Source organism: Pelobates fuscus, chromosome 8 (genome assembly GCF_036172605.1).
Source record: "Pelobates fuscus isolate aPelFus1 chromosome 8, aPelFus1.pri, whole genome shotgun sequence".
In the NCBI taxonomy this organism is placed as follows: Eukaryota; Metazoa; Chordata; class Amphibia; order Anura; family Pelobatidae; genus Pelobates; species Pelobates fuscus.
In genome coordinates, this window is record NC_086324.1 from 166877140 (window position 1) to 166904084 (window position 26945).

General features: G+C 42.0%; 1 protein-coding gene across 1 annotated transcript; it reads left to right on the top strand.

Annotated features, from left to right (window-relative positions):
* The first annotated feature begins 916 nt into the window (after nt 1–916).
* On the top strand, nt 917–25164 carry LOC134571348 (E3 ubiquitin/ISG15 ligase TRIM25-like). Its single transcript, XM_063429550.1, has 3 exons — nt 917–2481; nt 6576–6628; nt 23599–25164. Exons 1-3 carry the CDS (start codon nt 934–936, stop codon nt 24998–25000), a joined length of 3003 nt encoding a protein of 1000 aa, XP_063285620.1. The 5' UTR covers nt 917–933; the 3' UTR covers nt 25001–25164.
* The last annotated feature ends 1781 nt before the right edge of the window (nt 25165–26945 follow it).

The following is a 26945-nucleotide window of genomic DNA, read 5'->3' on the forward strand; positions in this document are numbered from 1 at the left end:
GAATACAAAACGGAGACGATGTTTTGATAGAATATAGCAGGATAAGATGTTCTGTTAGATGGAATACAGCAGGAGAAGATGTTCTGTTAGATGGAATACAGCGGGAGAAATAAAATACATTTCATTTTTTTTTTTTTTTTTTTTTTTTATAAATTCTTTATTTTCGCTTTTAAGGTGAGGTATAGGGTACAGAATAGAGAGAGGGATTGGGTGGTAGTCACATCCAGTAATTTGCATTACGTATTACATTTTATCAATGCCATTGTGGTTTATAGCGAGACCTCAGTTTAGTTCTCGGGGTTGATAAGATACATTTCAGTGTTTTAAACGTAACTTCTGACGCAAAATGAAAACTATAGAAATTGTGGACTTTTTTGCTGGGCAAGTAAATAAAAACATGGAATATTGTTTAATGTGAAGGAAAGCAGGATATGGTGATAATGAATAGTAATTTAATACATATTACAGGAGTGAGCTGGACCCCAGTCCTCCCCCTTACTTTGTCCATTCATTTTTTTGTTGTTTGTTTCCTATGTTTTTTTGTGAATGAAATCTGAATAGAAAATTGCTGATCTTGAAAAATTCTCCAACTCAGCCATAAACTCTTGTTGGCTATTTTTGCCCCTATTTTGCCATTAGGATTTACTTGGTGAAAATTCAGAATTTAGAATTTTCTACAGAGGGTCACACAAATACAATGTATGCATTTCCAAGAATCTGTACAAGTTATCTATAACTTCCTGAAAGATAAAATGCAGCAACTCATGCAGATACCTTGGCAGGGCAACCTTTGCTTTACAGGATTAACTATTAACAATCAAAGATTATATTCGGTGCTTTCCTTTCACACCCTGGTTGTGAGTTATGATGACACTGTCTCTGTTGATTTCATGAGTGCAGTGTGACAACCGTTTCTTGTTGCAGTTTAGAAAGATGGCATCTACCAGTTTGGGAGAGGAGATAAACTGTTCCATCTGTATGAACATTTACACGGACCCTGTAACGCTGAGCTGTGGACATAACTTCTGCTTGGACTGCATTAAGAGAACGTGGGACTATCAGGAAGAAGGGGAGTCTTCCTGTCCTGAATGTAGACAGAGATTCAGAACACGACCCAAACTCAAAGTTAACTGGAAGTTAAGAAACATTGCCGATCGCTTACGTTCACCTCAACCAATGCCAAAGAATAACAGAACCTGTACCTATTGTGATGGTGTGGCAGCCAAAACATGTCTACAGTGTGCAATCTTTCTTTGTGAGAAACACCTAAGCATCCACAACACGTCAGCGGGTCACGACTTAACAGAACCCACAAGTTTACTGGAGAATAGGAGATGTACAGTTCACAATGAGCTTGTGAGATATTTCTGCACAGAACATGCTACCTGTATCTGTGTGTCCTGTTCAGTCTCGAATGAACACAGGGGTCACCAGGTGGAATCACTCATGGATGCCTTTAAGAAGAAGAAACTGGATTTGAGAAAAGTCCTGGGAAAACTAACTACAAAGAGAAAGGAGACTGAGCAGAGAGTTTCCAACTTGAAGGAGCACAAGAAGGAAATCGAAGAAAAAGCTAAAGGTATAGAGCTAAGAGTCACTGTCTTAATTAAGGACATAAAAGAACAACTGGACAATCTAGAGAAGAAAGCTCTGAGTGAGATCTCCAGGCAAAAAGGACAGGTTCTCACCCACATCTCTGATCTCATTCAACAGCTAGAAATGAAGAGAGACGAGTTGTTTGGAAAGATCCTTCATATTGAAGAGCTGTGCAACATGAACGATCCATTTACTGTCTTGCAGGGGCAGGAATCAGAAAGAGCTGCTTTTTGTGATGCAGAGAAGGTAGAAGTTGAGGACAGAGAGAGGGATGATGAAAGAGGCCATGCTACGGTCAACCTGGATGAGATTCTAATCTCAATGACCTTACAAACTACCTTTGCTGATTGTGTAACTAGACTAAAAGCAAAGAATTTGTTATTTTTGCCTTCAATGCCAGACCTTGAACTGGATATACATACTGCTGCTAATAACATTGTAATATCCAGAGACTTAAAGAAGGCCACTTGGACATTGATGAGCCAATGCCACCCACGAACATCAAACAGGTTAGAGACTTGTCAGGTTTTAAGCACCAATAGTATATCCTCAAAGCAATATTACTGGGAGATAGAGACCAGTGACTCTGGAGAATTCCATATCGGGATTAGCTATTCTAATCTAAAAATGGATGGGACCATCATTGGGTTTAACAGGAATTCCTGGTGCTTACGACTGTCTGAAAACAATATTGTAGCCATCCATGACTCTAAGGAAACATTGTTACATACTGAGACTTCCTGTAAGAGATTAGGTTTATACTTGGACTATGAGGCCGGGTGTCTATCATTTTACCAGCTGTGCGGTTCAATCAGATTCTTACATACCTTCAAGACCACCTTCACTGAACCACTTTATGCCATGTTTTATATATTTAATGGTTGGGTTAGAATAAGAAACTAAGACTACTGGTCACCCAAAAAAATTAATTTATAATACCAAGTACAAGTTACAAATTGTCCTTCTACTTTCAAATATTTACTAGTTACAACAAATGGTTAGCTTTTCAAGGCACCATCCTGGTAATAAAGCACAAGGCTTATTTACCAAAGTATGGATTGTCAGGAATTCAAAGGGAATTTATAATGTTAGGACAAAATAGCTAAACTAAAAAATTAGTAGACTTTGAAAATGTTTCCAGTTTGACATTTTTGCCCCAAAATTTCACCTGGCATTCCCAAAATACACAGTATTTAGTGAATACTCCTCTGGATGCTACTGTGCTGACAAATCATCGTGACTACAAACCTGTTATTGTATAGGGATTAAAAGCTTAGTAGAGAAATATGCACATTTAATTAATTTTGAGTGTATATCAGCATGTGTCGCTAACATTTGTAACATTATTATTACTTTAAATGGATTCTTGTGATTAAAAATAAATTACAAATTTTATATTATAAATATTTTTATTACAGACAATTTTTATTGAGGCTGTTGTATATCAACATCAACCGACAAAGAGTGCACGAAGTACAATGCCTTGTTTTTATTGAGTTTATATTTATGGGACCAAAAGCCAGTTTCAGCCATTGTAAAAGAGGCATTAGGGGAGATGTAACGTGCTCGATTCTGCATTTCCTAGAAGCTGTTTGGGGGAGACGTCCTTTTGCTTTGGTTCAGATTACCTACATTCTAAACAATACAGGGGCAGCATGTGAAGACAGTGTAAAGATGTATAAAATTTTCTTTCAACAGTGAGACAAACTTGATGGACACACGTCTCTTTATAGCCTATGAAACTATCTAAATTTTGTGACTGGCATTAACTCACCAACCCGACCCAACTAAAAGAAAAAATAAATCAGTGACTACATTACATCAAAAATGGCATTGTTGTCACAGTAGTTAATTTATTGTGACCAGTTGTCGTGTGAATATTGTGGGGTAGATTTTTAACGGTGTCACAGTCTAATCTGGGCCTCTCTTGGGATTTTCTTGTAGAGCAAATATTCAGTTCTGATGGTCTTTTTCGCTATTTGTTACTCTAGCAACTTTTACGTATTTTTCTTTTCTTTTGTGTTCCTTTTTATGTAGCCCACTCCAGTAGTTATTAATATTTATTAATGTTGTTTATCTTTTGCACCAGAAACATGTTATTTTATTACACCACTTTATCTTGGCATAGAAAGCAAGAAAAATACCAGCAGAATATTAGTTAGTGGGACGTCATTGTGGAAGCACGACAATTGTTAGAATAAACAGAGAAGCAGGCAGGCCCGGACTGGCCATCGGGCACACCAGGCAAATGCCCCGTGGGCCGCGGTGTCCGTGGGCCAAGGCCGGCAGGGGAAGGTCCCAGGATCTCCCCTGCCGGTCTATGCAGGGCCGGCCCTATCCTAGAGCCGGCCCCGCTGTATTCCATGGAGGGCCGGTGGGGAGATCAAAGATCTCCCTCACCGGCCCACATGCTGTCAAAGGCGGCCGCCGGTGGGGAGAGAGAGGGAGGGAGCCAGCCTGCCAGCAGAGGAACCCGGCGGAGCTCTATCTTGCAGCTCCGCCGGGTTCCTCTCGCGAGATCCGGAGCGTTGCCATGGCAACGTCCGGATCTCGCGAGAGTGAACTCTAGCCTGCGGGCTAAAGTTCACTCACCGCTGGACCACCAGGGAAGGTGCACCATGCCGGTCCCCCCCTCCCACTCACCAGCGTGCCGGTCCCCCCCTCCCAGGCTAAAAGGTAAGAAGGGAGGGGGGGACATAATGCTTACTCAATTTTTTTGTTTTTATTTACCCCCCCAAACACACACAATCCCTTCTAACATGTATACAGAGCACTCTCACACACATCACACTCAGCACTCTCACACCCATCATTCCCAGCACTCTCACACACATCACACTCAGCACTCTCACACACATCATCCACAGCACTCTCACACACATCACACTCAGCACTCTCACACACATCACACTCAGCACTCTCACACATCATCCACAGCACTCTCACACTCGGCACTCTCACACACATCATTCCCAGCACTCTCGCACACATCACACTCAGCACTCTCACACACATCACACTCAGCACTCTCACACACATCACACTCAGCACTCACACACATCATCCACAGCACTCTCACACACATCACACTCAGCACTCACACACATCATCCACAGCACTCTCACACTCAGCACTCACACACATCATTCCCAGCACTCTCACACACATCACACTCAGCACTCTCACACACATCACACTCAGCACTCACACACATCATCCACAGCACTCTCACACTCAGCACTCTCACACACATCATCCATAGCACTCTCACACTCAGCACTCTCACACACATCACACTCAGCACTCTCACACACATCACACTCCGCACTCACACACATCATCCACAGCACTCTCACACTCAGCACTCTCACACACATCACACTCAGACACAGCACTCTCACAATCAGCACTCTCACACACATCATCCACAGCACTCTAACATCTGCACTCTCACACACATCACACTCAGCACTCTCACACACATCACACACTCACACATCACACTCAGCACTCACACACATCATCCACAGCACTCTCACACTCAGCACTCTCACACACATCACACACAGCACTCTCTCACACACACATCACACTCAGCACTCTCACACACACAGCACTCTCTCACACACACATCACACACAGCACTCTCACACACACAGCACTCTCTCACACACACATCACACACAGCACTCTCACACACACATCATCCACAGCACCCACACACACATCACACAGCACCCTCACACAAATCAATCACACACAGCAACCAAACACACAGCACCCAAACACACATCACACCTCACACACACACATACTGCACCCCTCACATACACACAGAACCCCCGACACACTGCATCACACACATACACAATACTTCCAAACATATTATATATATATATATATATATATATATATATATATATATATATATATATATATATATATATATATATATATATATATACATATACACACACACACACACACACACTAGATTCCTTGTAAGCAAACACATACTACACTCCTAAACACACACTCTCTACAAACACTACATCACTTATACACACACACACACACACACACACTATAGCCTGCATGCACACTTTTGCTACATCCCCTATACACACATTCTCTACAGCCCCTAGCCACATATTCATTACATTACACCAAAAACACAACACGACTAAAACCGACCTTATTACACAATACCACACCACAATCAGCTCACTCTACACACACGCAATCCCACAAGCAGGCTCCAAACAAATGCACAATACTCTTTCCTGGCATTTTTGCCTCCTGGTATCCATTTATAGAGACACCAGAGACAAGTTGCAAGGAAACACAGTTCAAGCATGTAAGTAAATTGGCTTGCGCTGTGCAGAACAAATACAGGGCTTTTTTCTCATGCTAGAGCTCTTCAGCAGAGCTCTGCGCATGGTCTGCCCTAGAAGAGCATTGAACCAACATGCTCACTTTGAGAGGGGGCGTGTTTGTCATTAATGATGACAAAACACCCCCTCTCTGCCCCACCCCCTTCTTAGTTGGCCGCTGTGGTAAAAAAATGCCCGGGCCGAATTTTTTTCCCAGTCCGGCCCTGGAAGCAGGTGACTCCTTTTAAAACACTAGGTGTGCAGAGATCATGATGCCTTTAGAGGGCAGGTAAGACATTAGATTAAATATTAAACAGATATCACAACATACAAACATTTATTAAATCCATTTGCTTTTAGCATAAAGGCCATCAACCATATTGGTCTAGTAGCTCATGACCAAACTGAATTACAAAAAAATACTCAGCACAATTTGCCCATCTGAGCAAACCCTCAAAATGCCAACTTTCCGTCGTGAGCCTAGTGAGCCAGTGGATGCCACTAAGAGAAAGACAGTTTGCGGGAGCTGTGGTGGCTCGTTCTGCTTCTTCCATGGGGCTCAGTTAACCTAGGTTCATTCACGCTATCTCTCATTTAAATTATCAGAGATCGATGAAGAAAGCAGTACGCGGCTCGATAGCTCCCACTTATGGCTGCAGGTAAGGAGCCAGGGCTCTGCTTCTGGACGGTATATAACTAGGTTGCTGTGGGATCCTATGCTGTTATAATTTACTGGGTTGTTTGGAGAGATCTCCTGATCTTTGCGGCAGCCCTGGATTTCTAAGCATCACGACCAGTTTGCTCAATGGCCAGTCTAGGCCTGGATGTCTCAAACAAACAGAACAAAGGATACAGGTAGCGCCAAAATAAATACAATGTTGTAGTAAGTAATCAAAAAAAGGTACCAAGTAAAAGATAAAAATGTTCTTGAGGTTTTAAAAGTCTTCAAATGTTGAATAAGATGTCTACGGAGTGGTGTCACACATCAACGGCATATGCAAAAGAGAAGATTGGAGACCAGTAGTGCAGTATTGTAAGTCTATGGACTATAGGCAACATAGAACAAAAAATTGCCAATTCACGATTTTCAGAGCTATAACCAGCTCTTGGTAAAACAGCTTACAGTGGTATTTCAACTCCCCACTTGTAGGATATCCCTCAGACAGTAGTTGTAGTGTAGTTTGTATGCAATTAAAGTGAAAGAAGAACCATAGTGCTCTCCATATTTGCAAATATGTAACAGTAAAATTAAATGTACTTACAATTTTGAGCGCAGACTAACCGCTCTATGGTAATAGCGTGAGTGGAACAATTCCCACCTAGGATACTTTTGACGATGGACCTAATGTGTATGGGAAACAGGTTGCGCCAGGTACAAATAAAATAAAAACTAAATAAAAGTATAAAAGACTGCCCCAAAGCAAATAGGTAGTCTAAAAATCATACTTTTATTTAAACAAATAATAATAAAATCACAACGCATTTCTCCCTATTAGGCTTCTTCAAATAAAATGTGACAGTAAACACTGTCTTTTCAGGATCTTTTCTGCCCCTTCTGAGATCAGGCTCTGGATCGGTCCCTGCACTAGTCACTCCTCAGATGTCTACTAGAGGTGCTTCCGTGGGCAGTGCTGCACAGTGAGCTGCACTGCCATTCAGTGTCTCGACCCTCTGCATGAAGACACTGAACTTTCCTCATAGAGATGCATTGATTCAATGAACCTCTATGAGGGGATGCTGATTGGCCAAGGTGGCATTTGGCTCTGCCCCTGCCCTCTTGGCTAAGTTTGTCAGTATTGTCAATCTCAGCCAATCCAAAGCTTTACTATGGGAAAGCATTGTGATTGGCTGAGATCATCACTTCTGACTATGTCAGCAAAGGAGGCAGCTCAAGGGCAGAACCAGCACCAACTGACTGCAATAAAGGTAGGATTTTACTATATTTAAGGGAGCAAGGTGGGGCCAGCAGGGGTAGATAGTGTTTTTAACACTATAAGATCAGGAATACATGTTTATGTTTCTGACCCTAAACTGTTTCTTTAAACTTACATGAAATCCAAGGCCCTCACTGGTTTCCACTCCACGTCCAACATTACTGCTCCCCTCTCCGCAGTCCAATCAAATGCTTCATAGAGAAGTATTCGACTGGACCTTTCTTTCTGGCTCAATACGTAAGTGCACTCTGAGCCGGGGAGGGTGCGAGGGAATTAAACAAAAAAAAAGCCAAATTATAGGAAATATATGGAGGTGGTAAGGTATTAAATTGGAGAGAGAGGGGGCATTCATACTTCCCTTTCTCTCAAGCAGAAAAGCTACCACCATAACCACTTCTACACGCAAATGTGGCCATGGAGATTGGAGTAACCCTTTAATTGAAGTGATCACTGACAAAGTAATTGAGAGGAAGAAGCAAAGATGAGAGATCTGAATTGCCCACAACAAAATCCCCTGCCCCCCTTGTTAGGCCCACAGTACTGGCACCTTCTCCCCCTTTCTAAATGCTATGTAACGAGGATCACAGTGTCACTAGGAAGGAGGATCAAGTTATTTGTGCACTTCCCTCTTTATAACCTTCAACTATGGCTTATCAGATTAAAGGATTGTAAGCAGCAGGTGAACGACACAAATGCTCATTATGTACAGTAACTGTTATCAAATAACAGACGCTTTTGGAGTAAATTATTGTAAAAGGGCAATAAATGTCAGTCTGTCAGGACTCACCATAAAACTTCATATTTTATGAATCTAACCAGCAGCAAATTGGCCTGAGAGAAGGGAGATGTTTGTAGGGAATGTTGCTACGTGCAGTTTTTCATGCTTCACCATGATAAAGTTTACAGGAAATATTTATATCATCTCCAGGCACTATGGACTTAGTCAAACTGGCATTATAGGGAACTAGATATGTGCAATTCGTTCGATATGATGCTTCCGAATGTCCGAAGTGCTAAATCGCCGAAGTCCCGAATTTCGGAAGTGCCGAACCAAACCGAATTGCCGAAGTCCTGAATTTCGTAAGTCTCGAATTTCGGAAGTGTCAAATTTCGGAAGTGTAGAATTTCAGAAGTGTCTAAGCGAATGGCTGAAGTTCCAAATTTCGGAAGTGCCGAAGTGCTTTGGATTTCTGAAAAGTGGCAAAAAAAGAGAGGGAGGGAAAATTATGTGAACGATGACAGGGTTAGGGTTAGGGTATGGTTAGGGTTAAGTTAGGGTAGGGTAGGGCTAGGGAGCCGTACAGTTTTTCCGAATTGCCGAAGTCCTGAATTGCCAAAGTCCCGAACCGAAGTGCTGAAGTCCCGAATTGCCGAACCGAATTGCCGAAGTCCCGAATTTCTGAAGTGCCGAACCGAAGTTCCGAGATGCCGAAGTGCCTAAATTTTTTTCTTACCCGAATTTCCGATCCGAATCGAATTTTTGGATCATGCACATCCCTATAGGGGACCTTTGATGATATATGTTAGAAACTTCCTGTGGGACAATTGCACCATTGAATGAATAATCCTCATGTTAACCATTTTTTCACCATATGCTTCATTTTCTTTTAAAATTGTATTAAATATTTATCAAATTACATCATAATCCAGTTCAGCCAAGGCACACATTGCTAATGAAGAGGAGAGATAGAAACATTGTTTCATTTCGGACAAAAAAAAGATATTGTAGAAAGATTACCTTAAAAGGTTTGTTTAACAATCTTCTGAACATATTGGAAAAAGTTAAGAAGGAATTTCGTCTTCAGGATAAAACGATTCCAGGGTTACCTTTAACCCATCTGATGTACAATGCTGCCGACTTGAATCTTCACAACAGGATCGATTCTGGTATTACAAAAATTTAAATTGTATTGGAGAACCATAGAGTTAAAGATGTTACCTCCTAAAGTTTACATATTCTTTTACATAATAGAAACATTTCAATTAAATTAGAATAGAAGGCTATCTCCATGACAAGGTCATTTTTTGATAGATCCTCTAAATCAGGCCTGTCCAACCGGGGGCCCTCCAGATGTTGCTGAACTACAACTCACATGATTCATTCAATGAAACAGATAGCCAGGGAATCATGGGAGTTGTAGTTCAGCAACATCTGGGTGGCCGCAGGTTGGACAGTCCTGCTCTAAACATGTCATGTTCGAGAAACTGTTTAAAAATATGAAATTGAAAAAACTGGTGGCTGGTTGTATGGATCTAATTAAAGGAGACCTGGGCAAACCTATTTTTCCAGTGATAAAAGAGTGGGAGCAAGATTTAAATATTAGAATTAGTTGTGAGGAATGGACCGATTTTGCTAAGAATGGTCCACTGTTTAAATTTGACTGAAATTTATCACAAAATTCTAAATAAATGTTAACTGGTCCAAGTAGGTTGTCTAATGCCTCGTTTCCACTGAGCGGATCGGTTCGTATTGGTTCGTTATGGTACACTATTTTGAGTGTTTCCATTCTGAAAGTGGACCATACAACCGAACTGTACCGCACCATTCATGGTCCTCCTTCAGATGTAGGGCCATAGGAAATGGTACGGTACAGTTAGGGCGGAGCTTCTAGCGTCACATTATACAATCCATTGATTGGCTCACGACAAATAACACGCTAGGCATTTTTTCTAAACCCCGCATGGCCCATGAAGGTCTGACTTGCAGTGGAAACGCTCACCTGAATAGGCTGGACCATTCTAAATCTTCCAAACTGTACTGACCCGAACTGTTCCGCTCAGTGGAAACGAGGCATAAGATCGACCCTAATACTTCTGATAGATGCTGGAGATGCCTTGCCGAGATAGTAGGTTTTTTGCATATCTGGTGGGAATACCAACCTATGCAACTCTTTTGGAATATTATCTTTAGTACAATTCAGATGCTAGTTAATAAATCGATTGAATTTCATCCTTGTCTTTTCTTATTACAACTAAATATTCTAAAAACATTTTTGATTTTCTTCAACTATAGTTATTTCCCTTTTGGCTGCTGCTACAATGATGGTGGCTAGAAGTTGGAAGACGGCTTAAACTGGCAAGCACTAAAAGCACAGCTTATTTTTCAAATTAAAATGGGGATTTTTATATACAAAAAAATAAATATACAGGCACTCCTTTATCCGTATTGGTGCAAAGTATCAAGGTGGCCCATTAACCTCCTAATAATAGAATACAAAAAAAATTGTAGATTATACTAGCTTTAGTGTAACTATAATCTTAATTTTATTAATGACAGGAGGCGAATATTTGCTTAAGTCTCTCTTTACTAGAACTCCACAGCAGCACATTAACAGAGAGATAAACACCAAAGACAAAAACATAAGGTATCTATATAAGGCTCCTCCTAAGCCACCATTTCCTCTTTCACGCTGCGACAACGTAACGTACACAACAATGACAATAACTAAATAAAGAAAAATTCACAACATAACGATGAATGTCATCTGGAAAAACTTCGGATAATGGATGAACTTGATCTTTATCCCGCCAAACGGCCGATCCTATGAACTGAAGTCGAACCATTAAACTGAAATGAAATAAACAGAATCGAAAACCCTGATTAGTGAACGAAATGTACTGATAAAACATAAATCCCACGATCCAGTACTGATAGAATAAAGACACGAAATCCATACTAATGACCGTCAATACAGTATAACATGCACTTCCCACAACATCACCCCAGACTAACCAACCTAGCCCAGATAATCAGACAAATCAACAGAAATACAATCAATGCAATCCATCCAAAACAAGGGGGGGAAGAAATCAAATTGGGTGGGAAATATTCGCCTCCTGTCATTAATAAAATTAAGATTATAGTTACACTAAAGCTAGTATAATCTACAATTTTATAGCATGACAGGAGGCTTCATATTTGCTGTTTTAACGCTCCGACAGCAAAGCAAAAGAAGCATGTTCCGACGGTCTAAAGTAAAATAGGCGAAAAAACTCTACACGGGACCCGTCCGCCGAACGCAGAATGTCCTGAAGGGAAGCGCTCGCCAAAAAAGCTCCGGAAGCTGCGGCGCCCCTAACCAAAAGCACTCCGAAGGTCGCATCCACGCCCGCCAGAGCCAAAAGACATCTTATCCATCGCGCCAGTGCCTTCGCTACACGAAGCTTAGGCGAGTCCTAGAAGTAAGGGCATGATACAACCGTCGATTGCGACTTGGTACGTCTAAGCACCTTGACGGAGACCCCCTCTGGAGAAAAACGAGAAAGCGCCGACATCGAAGGCCCGGACATCCGAAACACGTCTGAACGAGACCAGACACAACAAGAGGGCAAATTTCGCTGAAAGCTGGCGAAGAGAAAGGTCCTGGTTATCAGGCCAATTCCGAAAGAACGCCAAAACCAAACGCACGTCCCAGAGGGAAGAATACTTGGGCGCCGGAGGGCGCACCAGTCTCATTCCACGCAGGAGCCTGCAGACTAGGGGATCCTGGCCGATGGGGAAAAACCCGAAGCGGGACATGTGCCGTCGAGATAGCTGATCTAACCACGATAACCGAGCGATATGACCGACCCAGGTCAAAGAGATGAGACAAGAAATTCAGCACGCTAGATACAGGACCCGTAAAGGGATCGGTATCCCGTTCCAAGCACCACCGACACCAGGAGCTCCATGTTGGGAGATAACACCTCTAGTGCTCAAACCGAGTGGTTGATGTATTGCACCGCTGAACCATTGTCCATCCGAAGGAGCACGCATCAGTCTGACAGATGCTTCGCCAGGCACCGAATTGCCAACGAACCTGCAATCAACCCCAGGCAATTGATGCGGGATTCCGATCTATTGTCCGACCACGGGCCCCCCGTGGACCTCGTCGTGCACGAGGCACCCCAGTCCCAAAGACTCGCATCCGATTCCTACACGAGATCCAGGGTCATCCCGAATATCGCCTTGCTGTTCCAGACGGATATATGCAGGAGGCACCAGCTCAATCCGGCCAGCACGTCCGAGGCCAGGGAGATCTGGTCCTAAGAGGGTCTCTTGCGTAGAGAGTGCGCCTCAAGCCGCTGCATGGCCCTGTAATGTAGTGGGCCTGGGTAGAACGCCTGTATCGAGGCCAAGAGGAGACCCACCACGCGAGCCAACCTCCGGAGGGGAGTTCGGTCTTGTCGAAAACACGTCTGATCTCCTTCCGAATGGCCGTTATCTTCGCCACAGGCAGGCGGAGAATGCCGTCTTGCGCAACGACTACGAAACCCAAGAATTCCACCGCCTGCGCAGGCTCCAAGGCCGATTTCTTCAGAATGACCACAAACCCCAGGCATTCCAACAAGGAAAACGCAGAGCGCGTCCAAAATCTGAGCCCGGTGGGGTCCTCGCAAAGATAAGCAAGTCGTCCAGATAGACAATGCAGCGTACGGCCTCTGCTCTGAATTGGGTGACCACCGGTTTCAGGAGTTTGGTGAAGCACCAAGGGGCCGAGCTGAGGCCGAAGGGGAGGCATGGGAATTGGTACAGAGCTCGAACTTCCACCTCCAACAAGGGCTATTGGCCTCTTGTGATGACGGGGATCCTCGGGCGTCCAACCTGTGTAGGGGAAGAGTGGAAGTCTGTGACATAACTCTGCACTGTCCCAAGGACCCATACGTCTGAAGGTAACCGTGGGCGGAAGACCTTCCCGATCGAAGACTTCGCTTTATCCCGGGAGGTAAACAGAATAACCTGTTTCTGCAGTTCCTCAACGAAAGGCTCCCTGAACAGCAGACCTTTAGCCAGGGGACCCACATCTTCGGCTCCCAAATCCGACAGCTTGTTGTCCATATGGAAGAGTGCCGTCTTCCTGGGTTCCGTGCAAAGGGCCACAGTGGCATTGCCCAGCAGGAAAATGGAACGAAGTGCCCAGTCCCTCGTGGTGGCTGGGTCCAGAGCCCTACCTTCTGTGAAGGCCTCGTCTGTTAGGGCCAACATCCAGGGTAACCGCCACCCTGTCCGGCAGTACCGGTCTGGGGCATTGCGCCCGCAGCTTCTTGCAGGCCTCACTTCCAAGGGGTCTACGGACCCAGTAGCGCACGAATTGTGCCAAGTGGTCGGGCAGTGACTAGTCCGAGGACCTGGGGCATCGGATAGATTGAGGCTCTAACAGAGGTTCTCCAGTAGTGCCCAAAAGGGTATCGTCCCCCAACATTGTCGTGGGGGCCCTAGTCGGTGGCGCGTCTTCCTCTTCCCAGCGTCCACCGGGACCCTCGCCAAGGTCCTCAACCCAAACATCTTCTCCATCTGAGGGAGGCTGGTCTGCCCGCCACACATCCAGCGTGGCCAAGGTGGGGGGGGGGTAAGGAGGCCTCCTCCCCTGCGCCCGATAGGCGGTGGCGCCTGGCCGGCGAGGTTATCAACCTCAAACCACGTCACTTCGCCGGAGTCTTGCCCGTCCGGGAGCGTGGTTCAGGGTCTTCACCCTTTCAATAGCGCGTTCGCGCACTTGCCTGCTCTCGCACCTGAGAGTCTGACTCATCCGAGTCTTCTGCCATCTGAGGGGTTCCACACACACCCCTGTCCGTATGTGGTTGAGGGAGGGCCCTAGCCAGGGCTATTTCAACAGATGCGGTCACAGCCGCATTAAGTAAAGCCTGCAAATTCTGCTCCTGTGCAGAGGCGTCCATAAAGTCTGAGTCTATGATACTTGATACCTATGAAGCTAGAAAAACAGGTATCATTAGCAGGCAAAAGGGGCAGCACCCCTAGTGTTGGCAGAGGCAAGTAATAATGCATGCAGGCCCAACAAGTGTTATCCAGGGTATGGAGCCACCAGTCCAATAGCATGCATAGTATGGCACAGACAAAGCAGGCCAATCATGGGGCACAGACAAAGCAGGCCAATCAAGGGGCACAGACAAAGCAGGCCAATCAAGGGGCACAGACAAAGCAGGCCAATCAAGGGGCACAGACAAAGCAGGCCAATTATAAAGGCACAGACAAGGCAGGCCAGTATAAGGGTACGGGCGGTACCGACCCAGAGGTATAATGCAGGCGGAAACCTAGATCCTTTTAGACATGTAGTAGAATCTTGACTATTAGGGTGCAGGGTAGAGACGAAGCTGGGTCCTTATAGGCAAGGTTCTTCAAGATAGCAAAACACTTTAGTTTTTATATGGTTGTGCCTAATCCATTAGGCCACAAAATACGAGTGCCATGCTCAACCACCCAGATGGGGCCTGAACCCACAATCCCTGGCTTTGGACGCCAGTGCTACCTCCATCAGGCAACTGAGGCTTGATTAGAGCAGTCCTAGTTCAGTAAGTGGGTAAGGACACCTGCAGGAGGCACGCAGTGCCATGTGGAAGTCAGGAAAACCAGTAAACTGTAAAACCATGTCCATAGAAAAACATGCAGGGCAAGCACACATGCAAAGAATCAAAAACTAAAGTCTATTCTTAGTTACTTGGAGAGGTGAGGGGGATTGAATCTGCGACCCTCATATATGGGGCATAATTTATGATGCAAGGGCTCACAGAGCTGCCTCACATGGACAGAAAAGAAAGCTGTCACCAAAAAATACGCACCCCCAAACCGCCCAGGAGATGGGGAAACACACCGGACCAGCTAGTCACTGTACCTTTAATAAGGCAGTGACGCGTGCGGCAAACACAGTGGAGAGCCGCTCCCGCTGCCCGACCACGCGGTCACGGGGAGGGTGACCGGGAGCGGAGGCTCCCACGGCAAATGAGTAGATCCCTGCTCCGTCCCCACTCTGACAAGTGTTAGCGAGTGAGTGGGGACGCGGGCAGGGTAAAGAACAAAACGGGGATTCCCGCTCGGCGGACGAAGCCGGTGGGCGGGAATCAAAGGCAACACACGAGGGACCGCAGGAGTCTTTCTCCGCGGTCCCGGCGGTCGGCACGGGGAGCGGTCGGAAGACCGCTTCTCGGCGACCACCACGGCCAATAAGCCAGAGGAAACAGAACAAACAATAAAGCAAACAGGGTAAAACAAAACTCCCAAGGAGAAAACAGGCACAAAGAAATGGTAATCTATCAGTAATCGGTATAAATAAACACATGGCAAACTACCAGTAATCTGTATAACTAAACACCTGGCAAACTACCAGTAATCTGTATAAACACCTGGCAAACTACCAATAATCTGTATAAACACCTGGCAAACTACCAATAATCTGTATAACTAAACACCTGGCAAACTACCAGTAATCTGTATAACTAAACACATGGCAAACTACCAGTAATCTGTATAACTAAACACATGGCAAACTACCAGTAATCTGTATAACTAAACACATGGCAAACTACCAGTAATCTGTATAACTAAACACATGGCAAACTACCAGTAATCTGTATAACTAAACACATGGCAAACTACCAGTAATCTGTATAACTAAACACATGGCAAACTACCAGTAATCTGTATAACTAAACACATGGCAAACTACCAGTAATCTGTATAAATAAAAACACATGGCAAACTACCAGTAATCTGTATAAATAAAAAACACATGGCAAACTACCAGTAATCTGTATAAATAAAAAACACATGGCAAACTACCAGTAATCTGTATAAATAAAAAACACATGGCAAACTACCAGTAATCTGTATAAATAAAAAACACATGGCAAACTACCAGTAATCTGTATAAATAAAAAACACATGGCAAACTACCAGTAATCTGTATAAATAAAAAACACATGGCAAACTACCAGTAATCTGTATAAATAAAAACACATGGCAAACTACCAGTAATCTGTATAAATAAAAACACATGGCAAACTACCAGTAATCTGTATAAATAAACACATGGCAAACTATCAGTAATCTGTATAAATGAACACATGAAAAAAAAAAAAACTATCAGTATTGTAAAGGAAACATTTCCCAAAGAAAATAAAAGAGCCAGAAAGGCACATAAATCTCACAACCAAGCATAGTATATAACAATCATAAATAAATCACACTAAATCCCAAAGCCACCCACTAGAAGCAGGAGGCAGAGGTACTCTGACCTGTACTGATGCAGAGCAGCAAAGAAAGAGGAAATGGTGGCTTAGGAGGAGCCTTATATAGATACCTTATGTTTTTGTCTTTGGTGTTTATCTCTCTGTTAATGTGCTGCTGTGGAGTTCTAGTAAAGAGAGACTTAAGCAAATATGAAGCCTCCTGTCATGCTATAAAATTATACTGCACTCAAAATAAAGTAGAAAAATAGTGTTATATTTGATTATTGATAATGAATCAATTTCATAGATATTTAAATATGTACAAAATACGTGAAAATATTGCTGGAAAATAGAAGAAAAATAATAAATATAATAGCTGTGTAATCAAAAAAAAGATAATGATAATAAATAATAGAATCACATCTAACACAAAGTGCAATCATGCCTTAGTGGCTCACCTCTATATATGCCTATAGATACCCTTATTCCTATTATGTACAGCACATGCGACTGGCTAGTGACTTTATTTGGACTATATGAGTGGTCAAGTCCAGTGGCTTGTGAACATATTCGGTAGGTAAATGTCATACAGCTGACACGGGTATCCAGAATGTGGTCACTATATGTGCCCTGAATGGTTTAGGGAATGCCTTGGCTACTGGTAGCACTAGCGTGATTTGTGGCCTGTATATAATTCAGACTACATCACAGAAAATTACCCAGACCAACATTGAGGGACAGCATGTGAATATAGTCTGTGGGTTAAATATCTAGCAACTGTAGAGGATTGATAGATCCCTCTCCAATCTGGTGCTAGATAGTTGTAACTCTAGTTATATATAAGTTACATATTATCAATATAGGCACTATTCATCATGCATGATTAAGTCCCATATAGGGTCAAAGGAAATTGCCCTAAACAGGCAAACCAATTGTGACCACCTGGGCGAGAGAGAGAGGTGCCTCTATGTGCAGAACCATACTTAGGATGTTGGTTACCTGCACATAGTGATAGATAGCCCTAGTGAGGAAAAGAGTGAGGAAAATGAGCCCAGATGAGCCCGACGCGCATTTCGGTGCTGTGATGCACCTTCGTCAGGGGCAATATTTGTTTCACTATTGTATATATTGTACATATTTTCCTGACAATATTGGTCAATATTCCAGATTGGGAATTCTTCATGATACTATAACATTTATTATACATTTATGAATCAACTCGTGTAAGGATTTTGTGTTTTTTTTACATGATATTACATTGGTTGCTATAGGATACATGTGATTTACAGTATCTATTTTTTCACGTATTTTGTACATATTTAAATATCTATGAAATTGATTAATTATCAATAATTAAATATAACACTATTTTTCTACTTTATTTTGAGTGCAGTATCATTTTTTTGTATAAAATGGGGATTTGTAGACCTCTATATGCTTAGTATAAAAGATCGCTGGAGTGTATCAAGAAATTATAAATGGTGGACCTTCACCCTAGATGTTAAGGTTTATTTCCTTTTGGGTTTTTTTCTTGTGGATTATGCTTTGAAAGGGTACTCTTTTCACCCTCCCCGCTGCATCTCTCGACGAGGAACCACGTCTTCACGTTTTCATTTTTTGTTTGTTCATTTTGTTGATTATTTTATGTAACTTGGATTCCAACGTTGTCGGTTTTTATGTTGTTACGTGGTGTGTATAATATGAAAAAGTAATAAAGATTATCGATGTAAAAAAACATTTTTAATTTTACCTTTTTGTATGTTTTCTTTATGCTGAGTACCAAATGTGCTTATAACAGTGATGGATGGGGAAATAAGAAGGAGCATAAAGAGGTGTGGATTTTGTATTTTTGTTTATTTTTCACAATTACATATTCCATGTTAAATTTCGTGATATGTAAACATAATATTTAAATTAAAACCTGGCAAGTGACAATTACCCTTAATCATCACATTGTGGTCCCGATCTGGATTTAGAAAACTCCATCCCAGCTATAGTCATAGTCCAGGGTTTGGCGGTTTTGCTTAGTGAAGTATTCACAAGGAGAGAATTGCTAATCATTCGTCTAACCTGCAAACATTACAGCAGATTTAAATGGTGTTACCTACAGAATAGTCTCGCAAATTTCTAAATGTGGCGCAATCTCCATGTAAACCAATGGAATGTTCCTGCTGAGATCATTGGTTTCCATGGTGATTGTTACACCTTTTTGAACTGTGTCACAGTATTTTTAATGGCTGTATTGTACTCGCAATGGGCGGTCAGTCATCTCAGCCAATCACCAGTGCCCAATGCTTCTCAGTGTTTCCCTTATCTTCTCAGTACATCGTTCCTCTAAGTATGTATATGTGTTTTTGAGTGAGGTTAATCATGTATCAACACCAAAATATTTAATTATTGGAGGCCATACCACCTTGTTTCACCCTCACTGCAATTAACATTGCATGGCACCCTTATGCCTTAACTCAGAAGTTCAGATCACATTAATACTATTACAGAAACAGTTCAACCTTCTTAACCATCACAGCATGCTTAGCTCAGATAGAGAGCTTCTGGCTCTGCATAGACTGGAAGTGATCCATGTAAAAAGTTATACAGTTCTTTAATAGTTTCACTCCTTACATTATTGGAGCCATTTGACGATGCTTTGCCAAAAAAGGAAGCCAGTTTAAGTGTCAAGAAGCAAGGAATTTTGATAAGAAATGAATCCAACTTATTAATGTGTGTATGTATATACATTCTGTTTGAAAGAGTGTGAATTCAAAGTAAATTTCAAATTTAAAGGATCTATCCAAACACCTAAAGCACTGTAGGTTGCTGAAGTGCTTTGTGTGTGAAGAGTGTGTCCTCTTTTTTTTTTTTCTTTTTTTTTTTACTAAAAGTGCATATTTTAACCTTGTTACACCTCCTGACCATCAATCAGACAACAGGTTCTGTTACTTCCTGGTTAGTTAGCTCAGTGTAACTAAACTCAAGAGGCAACAATTGCTCACAGAACCTGCCTTGCAAAGAATTATCATTGAGCTGCATTGAAAGTCTGTGATTGGACAGTCACATAAACTCTGGGCGGGGTTAGAATGGGAGGGCTTGCAAAAGCTGCAGAGAGATCTATAGCTTTTTGAAGCAGTTTTTAGAAAAATCCCAATGAAAAAAAAGAAATCATTAAATGCATGCATATTTTCATTGGGGGTATATCTACTAATCAGTGATTTTGTATTTTTTGTATGTGGACAGTGCACTGGAGTGTCCCGTTAAGGCCAAAATACCTTACAAAAACCTCTACAAATGTTCCAAGTCACCTATGCTTTTAGTTCAGTAACTTTGGCATGAAATTTAAAATTGACGTTATAACTTTGATTTACCAACTATTTTCACTTTCGTGAATAACCTTGTTTGTGTTAAATTATAACTAATATGACTTTTACACTATAAAACAAAGTGTACAAAGAGTCAAAGTTCCATTTTCAATTCTATAGCAAATATTCAGGTGTGGCAGAAAGAATGATAGCTTGTTTACAATAGTAAATGAGGTACAACATGTAATAAGGAAATACACCAAAATTATAGCTTGGCATGTGCGTCAGAGGGGGTCAGAGTCTCTGTAATTGCCTGAGAGGTGTGTCTGCATACATTCAAAGTCACCCTCATTAAGAGAAACGGTTTCTATATTGGGCTGAAATCATTCTGTCCCTCATTTCTATCGTAATATACACATGTTTAGAATTCTTGAAGTCTATGGTTATAAAACAGAGCATCACAGTAATAAAACAGTTCATTAAATCAGTAATGAGTCTTTAAAATACAATAAATGTCTTTTCGAAAACAGTCTTTTTCAATAAGATACATTGGTCTTGTTATAAAAAGAATTCGCAGTCACATAAATTATCTATAGGTCAGGAAGCCAATTAAAATGTCCTGCAATAGTTGTCACACCTGCTCACATCTCCAGTCTTGCTTCCTTAAATGGAAAAATAAATTAAAAAAAAGTAAGATTTACTACACATCTAAAGTGCAACAGAGGTAAATAAAATTGTTTTCTCCACTACAAGAAGTGACTTATGGGTGCGGCCATTTTGCTATCTTTCATCACATGACTACAATATGGGTAAGTTCTGTAGTGACTGACACACTGCTACGTAACTTCCCATTATTCTACACGAACTCAGAGAAACAGGAACAGCTTTACCTACTAAAGTGAGAATTCAAAGTGAAAAATTCAACTCAAGTCAACTATGCTTTCATTCGGCTACTCTGGCTTTTAATTTAAAATTCACTTCGAATTTTTCCTTTAGTAAATAAATGTATCAAATGCCTTGCCGTGCCTTTGCAGAAGTCATGTGACGCAAATATGATGGTAGACTAACAGCAGTGGCTTCCTTGCTTCCTGAGAAGCCATTAAAAAGCTGAAATACTCAAGTTATGTTGCAGGAATGTGGGTTTCCATTGATATTCTGATGGTAACATAGTTAGCAGTTGTAACTGAATCAATTCTGTGTTTAGAAAGCCTGTGTAGAAGCAGAGCACTTTGAATTGGTGGGTAGGTCTTTTACGCTTCAGATTCTTTAGCTGTGTTACATTGTTTCAAATGATAACATGCAAGTTTGATCATGGCTGACACTGGATGCTTGATGGCTAAAAAGTTGATGCATGATCATCAAATGGAATCTCTCCAGCTGTTGGAGAACTTCTGCTATTATGACTTTCAGCCAAGAAGAATTTTAGGTAATCTTCCTTTTGGCCATCACTACTCTAGAACAGCTCAAAAATGTTCCTATTTGATTTTAACGGCTGTGAACCCCCTGACTTTGACCCAAAGAAATTGCCATCAAGAGAACTTCCGTCTTTTCCAGAGATCAGCCGCAACTAAATGTCCATCATCCAGTATGGGAGTGCTCATAGGCAGCACATGAGACCAAGTGCTGGATCCCTCATCTTCGATGCACACAGAGCTGTGGTTGTGCTACAATTGACCAATTGACCATAACTATTTGCGCTGGGCATCCACCCACACAAAGTAACAGTTCCTCAAGCATTATGTAATAAAACCATTTTGTTGCGTGAATATAAAAGTTTGAATTGGTGGGTAGGTCTTTTACTCTTCAGATTTATTTAGTTGTGCTACATAGTTTCAAATGATAACATGCAAATTTGATCATGGCTGACACTGGATGCTCAAGGTGAATGACTAAATGGTAGATGCATGATGACCAAATGATATCTCTCCATATGTTAGAGAACTTCTACCAATATGATTTCAACCAAGAAGAATTTTAGCTAATCTTCCTTTTGGCCATCCCTAATCTAGAACAGCCCAAAGATTTTCCTATATGATTTTGATGCAAAGTAACAGTCCCTCTGGCATAATGTAATAAAACCATAGAGTAAACTATGATTACGTGTATGTAAGTATATAAAACTTGTAGGACTGAATCCCACAATAGGCCATCCCCGCATTTAATTTTTAATATGGTACAATAAAGGAAGGGATTTTATTATGTTGTGTTATGGAGCTATACCTTTGTCACGATTTCTGCAACACAATGGTGATATCAGAAGAAGAAAGCTGCGGACTACACAGCATTCCACATGTCAACTCAATGAAGAGTACTGCGATGCTTGTTGGCTTGGTGGAGATTTCATGAAAAGTTGGCCTCAAGCAGTGGAGGGTAATGTTACTTGGTTGTACTAGTGGCCCCAAGTCTGATCAGCTCATTGTAACAGTTCCAAAAGATAAAATAATGTGTTTATCATTGATCTTTGCATCGGAGTAGATGTTAGTGATACAATTTACGATTTCTAAATATTGTTTATGTAATACTTCCAAGTGGATCACACCTTAGGTATGTAGAGTAATTATTGCCTCTTGTTTTCAAGTTACATTTTAATATTGTAATCTGTGTATCTGTAGGTCCTTGGTTCTAAAAGTGGAGCAATTTCCATGGAAACCAATGGAACATTCTGAGAATTGCTGTCTTACATAAAGATTATTACACACATGTGTTCCGTAGGAATAATCCTGCTAAACGATGAATTGTATTGAATTAAATTTAGGCAGAAACTGTTATTTGGAAAAATTCTCCAACTTTGCTGCCATCACAGCTTGGTGGACGCAAGTTTTTTTTTTCAACTTATAGAGCTATATAACTATGTTTTAGCCTACATTTTGCAATTCGAATTTGAATTCAGTGCAATTCAGAATTAAGGGAATAAGCCCAAGGTGTGTTTGGTTAATAATTTCAGCCAATAATTAATTTAACTGTAGACAAACGTGTGAATTATCTTGAATGGATTCTGCCAACAACATAGTCTTTGCCATGTAAATACAAAGCATAAAAATTACTTTTTAGTAGATTAATATATCTAGAAAAGAAAGTTTCAGATAATTTAACTTGTTTCCTTTTATGAAAATACTAAACGCAAAAAAAACTGTCTGATTGTATGAATTAATTTGCATACAGTGTTGAAACGATAACTATCTGCCTGTTGACTGGTTCTTCCAAAGAACCTTGAATTTAGTAAAATATGCTGTAATTTATACCAGTTGAACTTTGATCATCAAATGGTAGAAACAAACGTGTGCCCATAAAAACATGGTTACCATAACAAAATAATACATTTTATTTCCTGCTGTCTTGTACGGAAGATGAGAAAACATTAACTGCAAAAGGAGTTTGTCGCTTCAGCTTGCCTTCCCATCAGAATTTATCTACGGCCAAAGCTTATTCATACAACTGGTTGATACCCAGGTGAAGCTTCTGTTGTTCAGTACAGGCTTTCAAACAAATTACTAAAATGGAGCAACTTAATTCTGCCCAAAAAAAGGACTCTGAGATCACCTGCTCATTTTGTGTGCATTCTTCTGTATCTGCTGTTAAAACATGTCTGCACTGTGAGGCCTCTCTCTGCGAGGAACATGTGAGGATTCATAGTAAATCCAACGAGCACGTGTTGGTTGAACCCAGTACGCCGATACAAGAAAGAAAATGCTCAATTCACAACAAACTGATTGAGTTTTATTGCAATAAGGATGGAGCTTGCATCTGCGTGTCCTGCTGTATCGTCGGAGACCACAAGGGTCATGAGATGGATCAATTACCAGTGGCGTTTGAGAAGAATAAGGTAAAGCTAGAGAATATCCTGACCGATTTGACTGCATCGAGAGTGGAAACGGAGAAAAGACTTGAGAAACTGGAAGAGAAAAGGAGAGATGTGCAGGAAGAGGCAGCTGGCGTAACAAAGCGGGTCAGTACGCTGTTTAATGACATTAGAGGACGTCTGGATGAACTAGAAAAGCAAGCCTTTAGTGAGATTACCAGGCAAGAACAGCAGACCACTCTTCGGGTGGCCAACCTGATAAAGCAACTGGAATCAAAGAAGAATGAGATGTCAGACAAGATCTGTAAAATCGAGGAACTGAAAAAAATTACAGACCCGTTAACTGCCCTGAAGAACAGTTTTAATGAGGAGAAGAAGCGCAGGGGGTCTCGCAAGATGAGTGAAACTGACACTGATGCTAAACTGGTTGGTCATCTAAATGAAGTTTCACTCTCCTTCATGCTTCAAATGGGGCTTCAAAGCTTGGCAGGTAGTCTGCTCCCACTAAAGGCCAAGCAGCAGTTTCCAGACGTGAAACCTACAGAGGTGACCTTGGATGTAAAGACCGCCCACAATAAAATAATCATATCAAGTGACCTTAAAACCGCAACCTATACAGCTACACCTCAAAAGTATCCGGATGGACCAGAGAGGTTTAGGACATGTCAGGTCCTAAGCAGTCCGGGATTTTCATCGGGACAGCATTACTGGGAAGTGGATGTCAGCCAAGCGAAGAGGTGGATTGTAGGAGTCGCCTGCGAAAGTATACAAAGAAAAATAGCTGGAAACGATTCTTTTATTGGATATAACAACAAGTCGTGGAGTCTATTTTTCCAGAACTACCTCGGAGTATCTCATAACAACGTACAACAAACTGTAGTCTCCGACACTCCTGTGCAGGCCCTCGGCATATACCTGGACTATGATGCTGGTCAGATGTCCTTCTTTCAACTTGGTGAAACTCTTCATCTCTTACACACTTACTCTGCCACCTTCACTGAGCCTCTTCATCCTGCGTTCTTTATATTCGAAGGCAGCTCGATCCGAATTAAAAGTTAAACACAATGATAGAGAAATCTTTTCCTTCAGAATAGATGAACCAGGATTTTTTTTTATACACATATCAAAATGATACAAGGTTAGTCTTATAAAATGGAATTAGTGGTAGATAATTTGTTAGTGAGCAAGTACGTTGCAAGTGCTTCAAGTTTTGTTTCACGTTTCCCACAGAGCCTCATATTTTATCCACATCCATCTGAACATTCAGAAAGGTTTTCTTTTTCTGAATTCCTTATAATCTAATTCTTTGCTTAGTGAGAAAGTGATGGTTTTATCTGATCCCTAAACAAATAAAACAAGTGATGAGAACGATGAGAGGACACTAAAGTTCTATTCTAAGCATCTGATATGCTCATAGGGGTTTATTCCAGAGCAGGATTAACCAGAAGACGACACCAGACCCATACATTTGCTTGGTCCCATTAACCACGTGAGGACTGAGGAGCCCAAGCTGGTAAGCGCTCTAGGGACCCTGCCAATCATTTTCTGGTTTATTCATTAAAGGGAGAATTGTGGAAATTAGACAAGGGACATTTTATAAATGCTGGCATGACTCCTCCATTCTTTGTGGCGACGTGACTGTCACTAAAGGCATGAAATCTGCCGAATATAAACAGCATTATTTCTCAGAACTGGCACTGCTTTCATGTGCGAAGCTTCAGTGGCACCATCTATGCCCCCAAATGTCTTCATTAAGATTAAGTGATATTTGTGCTTATACTGTCCCTTTAATGTGTTTAATCATTAGCCCACTAGCAAACTGCTTTCAATGATTTGTGTTTTGCTTTCAATCGCAGTTTTATTCTGTAGAATTGACAAAATAATGTTTTTCTTCACATGATTCCTGTATATTTGACAGCAAATTACTATAATTTAGCACAATCGTCATTCTGATTCAGATTGTAAGCGTTTTTCTTTCTGTTCACCTTAATTTGATCATCATTTATGTTTTATTTATATATTTCCGTTTTATAATACTGCAGAATATGTCAATTTGAATAACAATTGGCTAATTTCACTAAATGGGGGCAAAAGAGTAGTTATTTTATTATTATTCTTTAATTTACATTGCTTGCCGTTTAGTAAAGAATAATGTTTAGAGAGGAAATTTCATGTAAAATTAACTGTCACACTAGAGAGGACACAACAGCTCATACTAGAGGGGGCTCAGCAGCTCACACTGGGGGGAAACACAGCAGCTCACACTGTGGAGAACACAGCAGCTCACACTGGAGGGAACACAGCAGCTCACACTGGGGGGAACACAGCAGCTCACACTGGGGGAACACAGCAGCTCACACTGGGGGAACACAGCAGCTCATACTGGGGGGGGCACAGCAGCTCACACTGGGGGAGGGGAAACACAGCAGCTTCCACTGGGGGGAACACAGCATCTCATACTGGGAGGGGGGGGGACACAGCAGCTCCCACTGGAGGGAACACAGCAGCTCACACTGGGGGAACACAGCAGCTCACACTGGAGGGAACACAGCAGCTCCCACTGGAGTGAACACAGCAGCTCACCCTGGAGGGAACTCAGCAGCTCACACTGGGGGAACACAGCAGCTCACACTGGTGAAAACACAGCAGCTCACACTGGGGGGAACACAGCAGCTCATACTGGGGGAACACAGCAGCTCACATTGGACAGAACACCGCAGCTCACACTGGGGGAAACACAGCAGCTTCCACTGGGGGGAACACAGCAGCTCATACTGGGAGGGGGGGACACAGCAGCTCCCACTGGAGGGAACACAGCAGCTCCCACCGGGGGCACACAGCAGCTCAAACTGGGGGAACACCGCAGCTCACACTGGGGGAACCAAGCAGCTCACATTAGAGATGACACAGCAGCTCACACTAGGGGAACCAAGCAGCTCACACTGGGGGAAACACAGCAGCTCTCACTGGGGGGAACACAGCAGCTCACACTGGGGGAAACAAA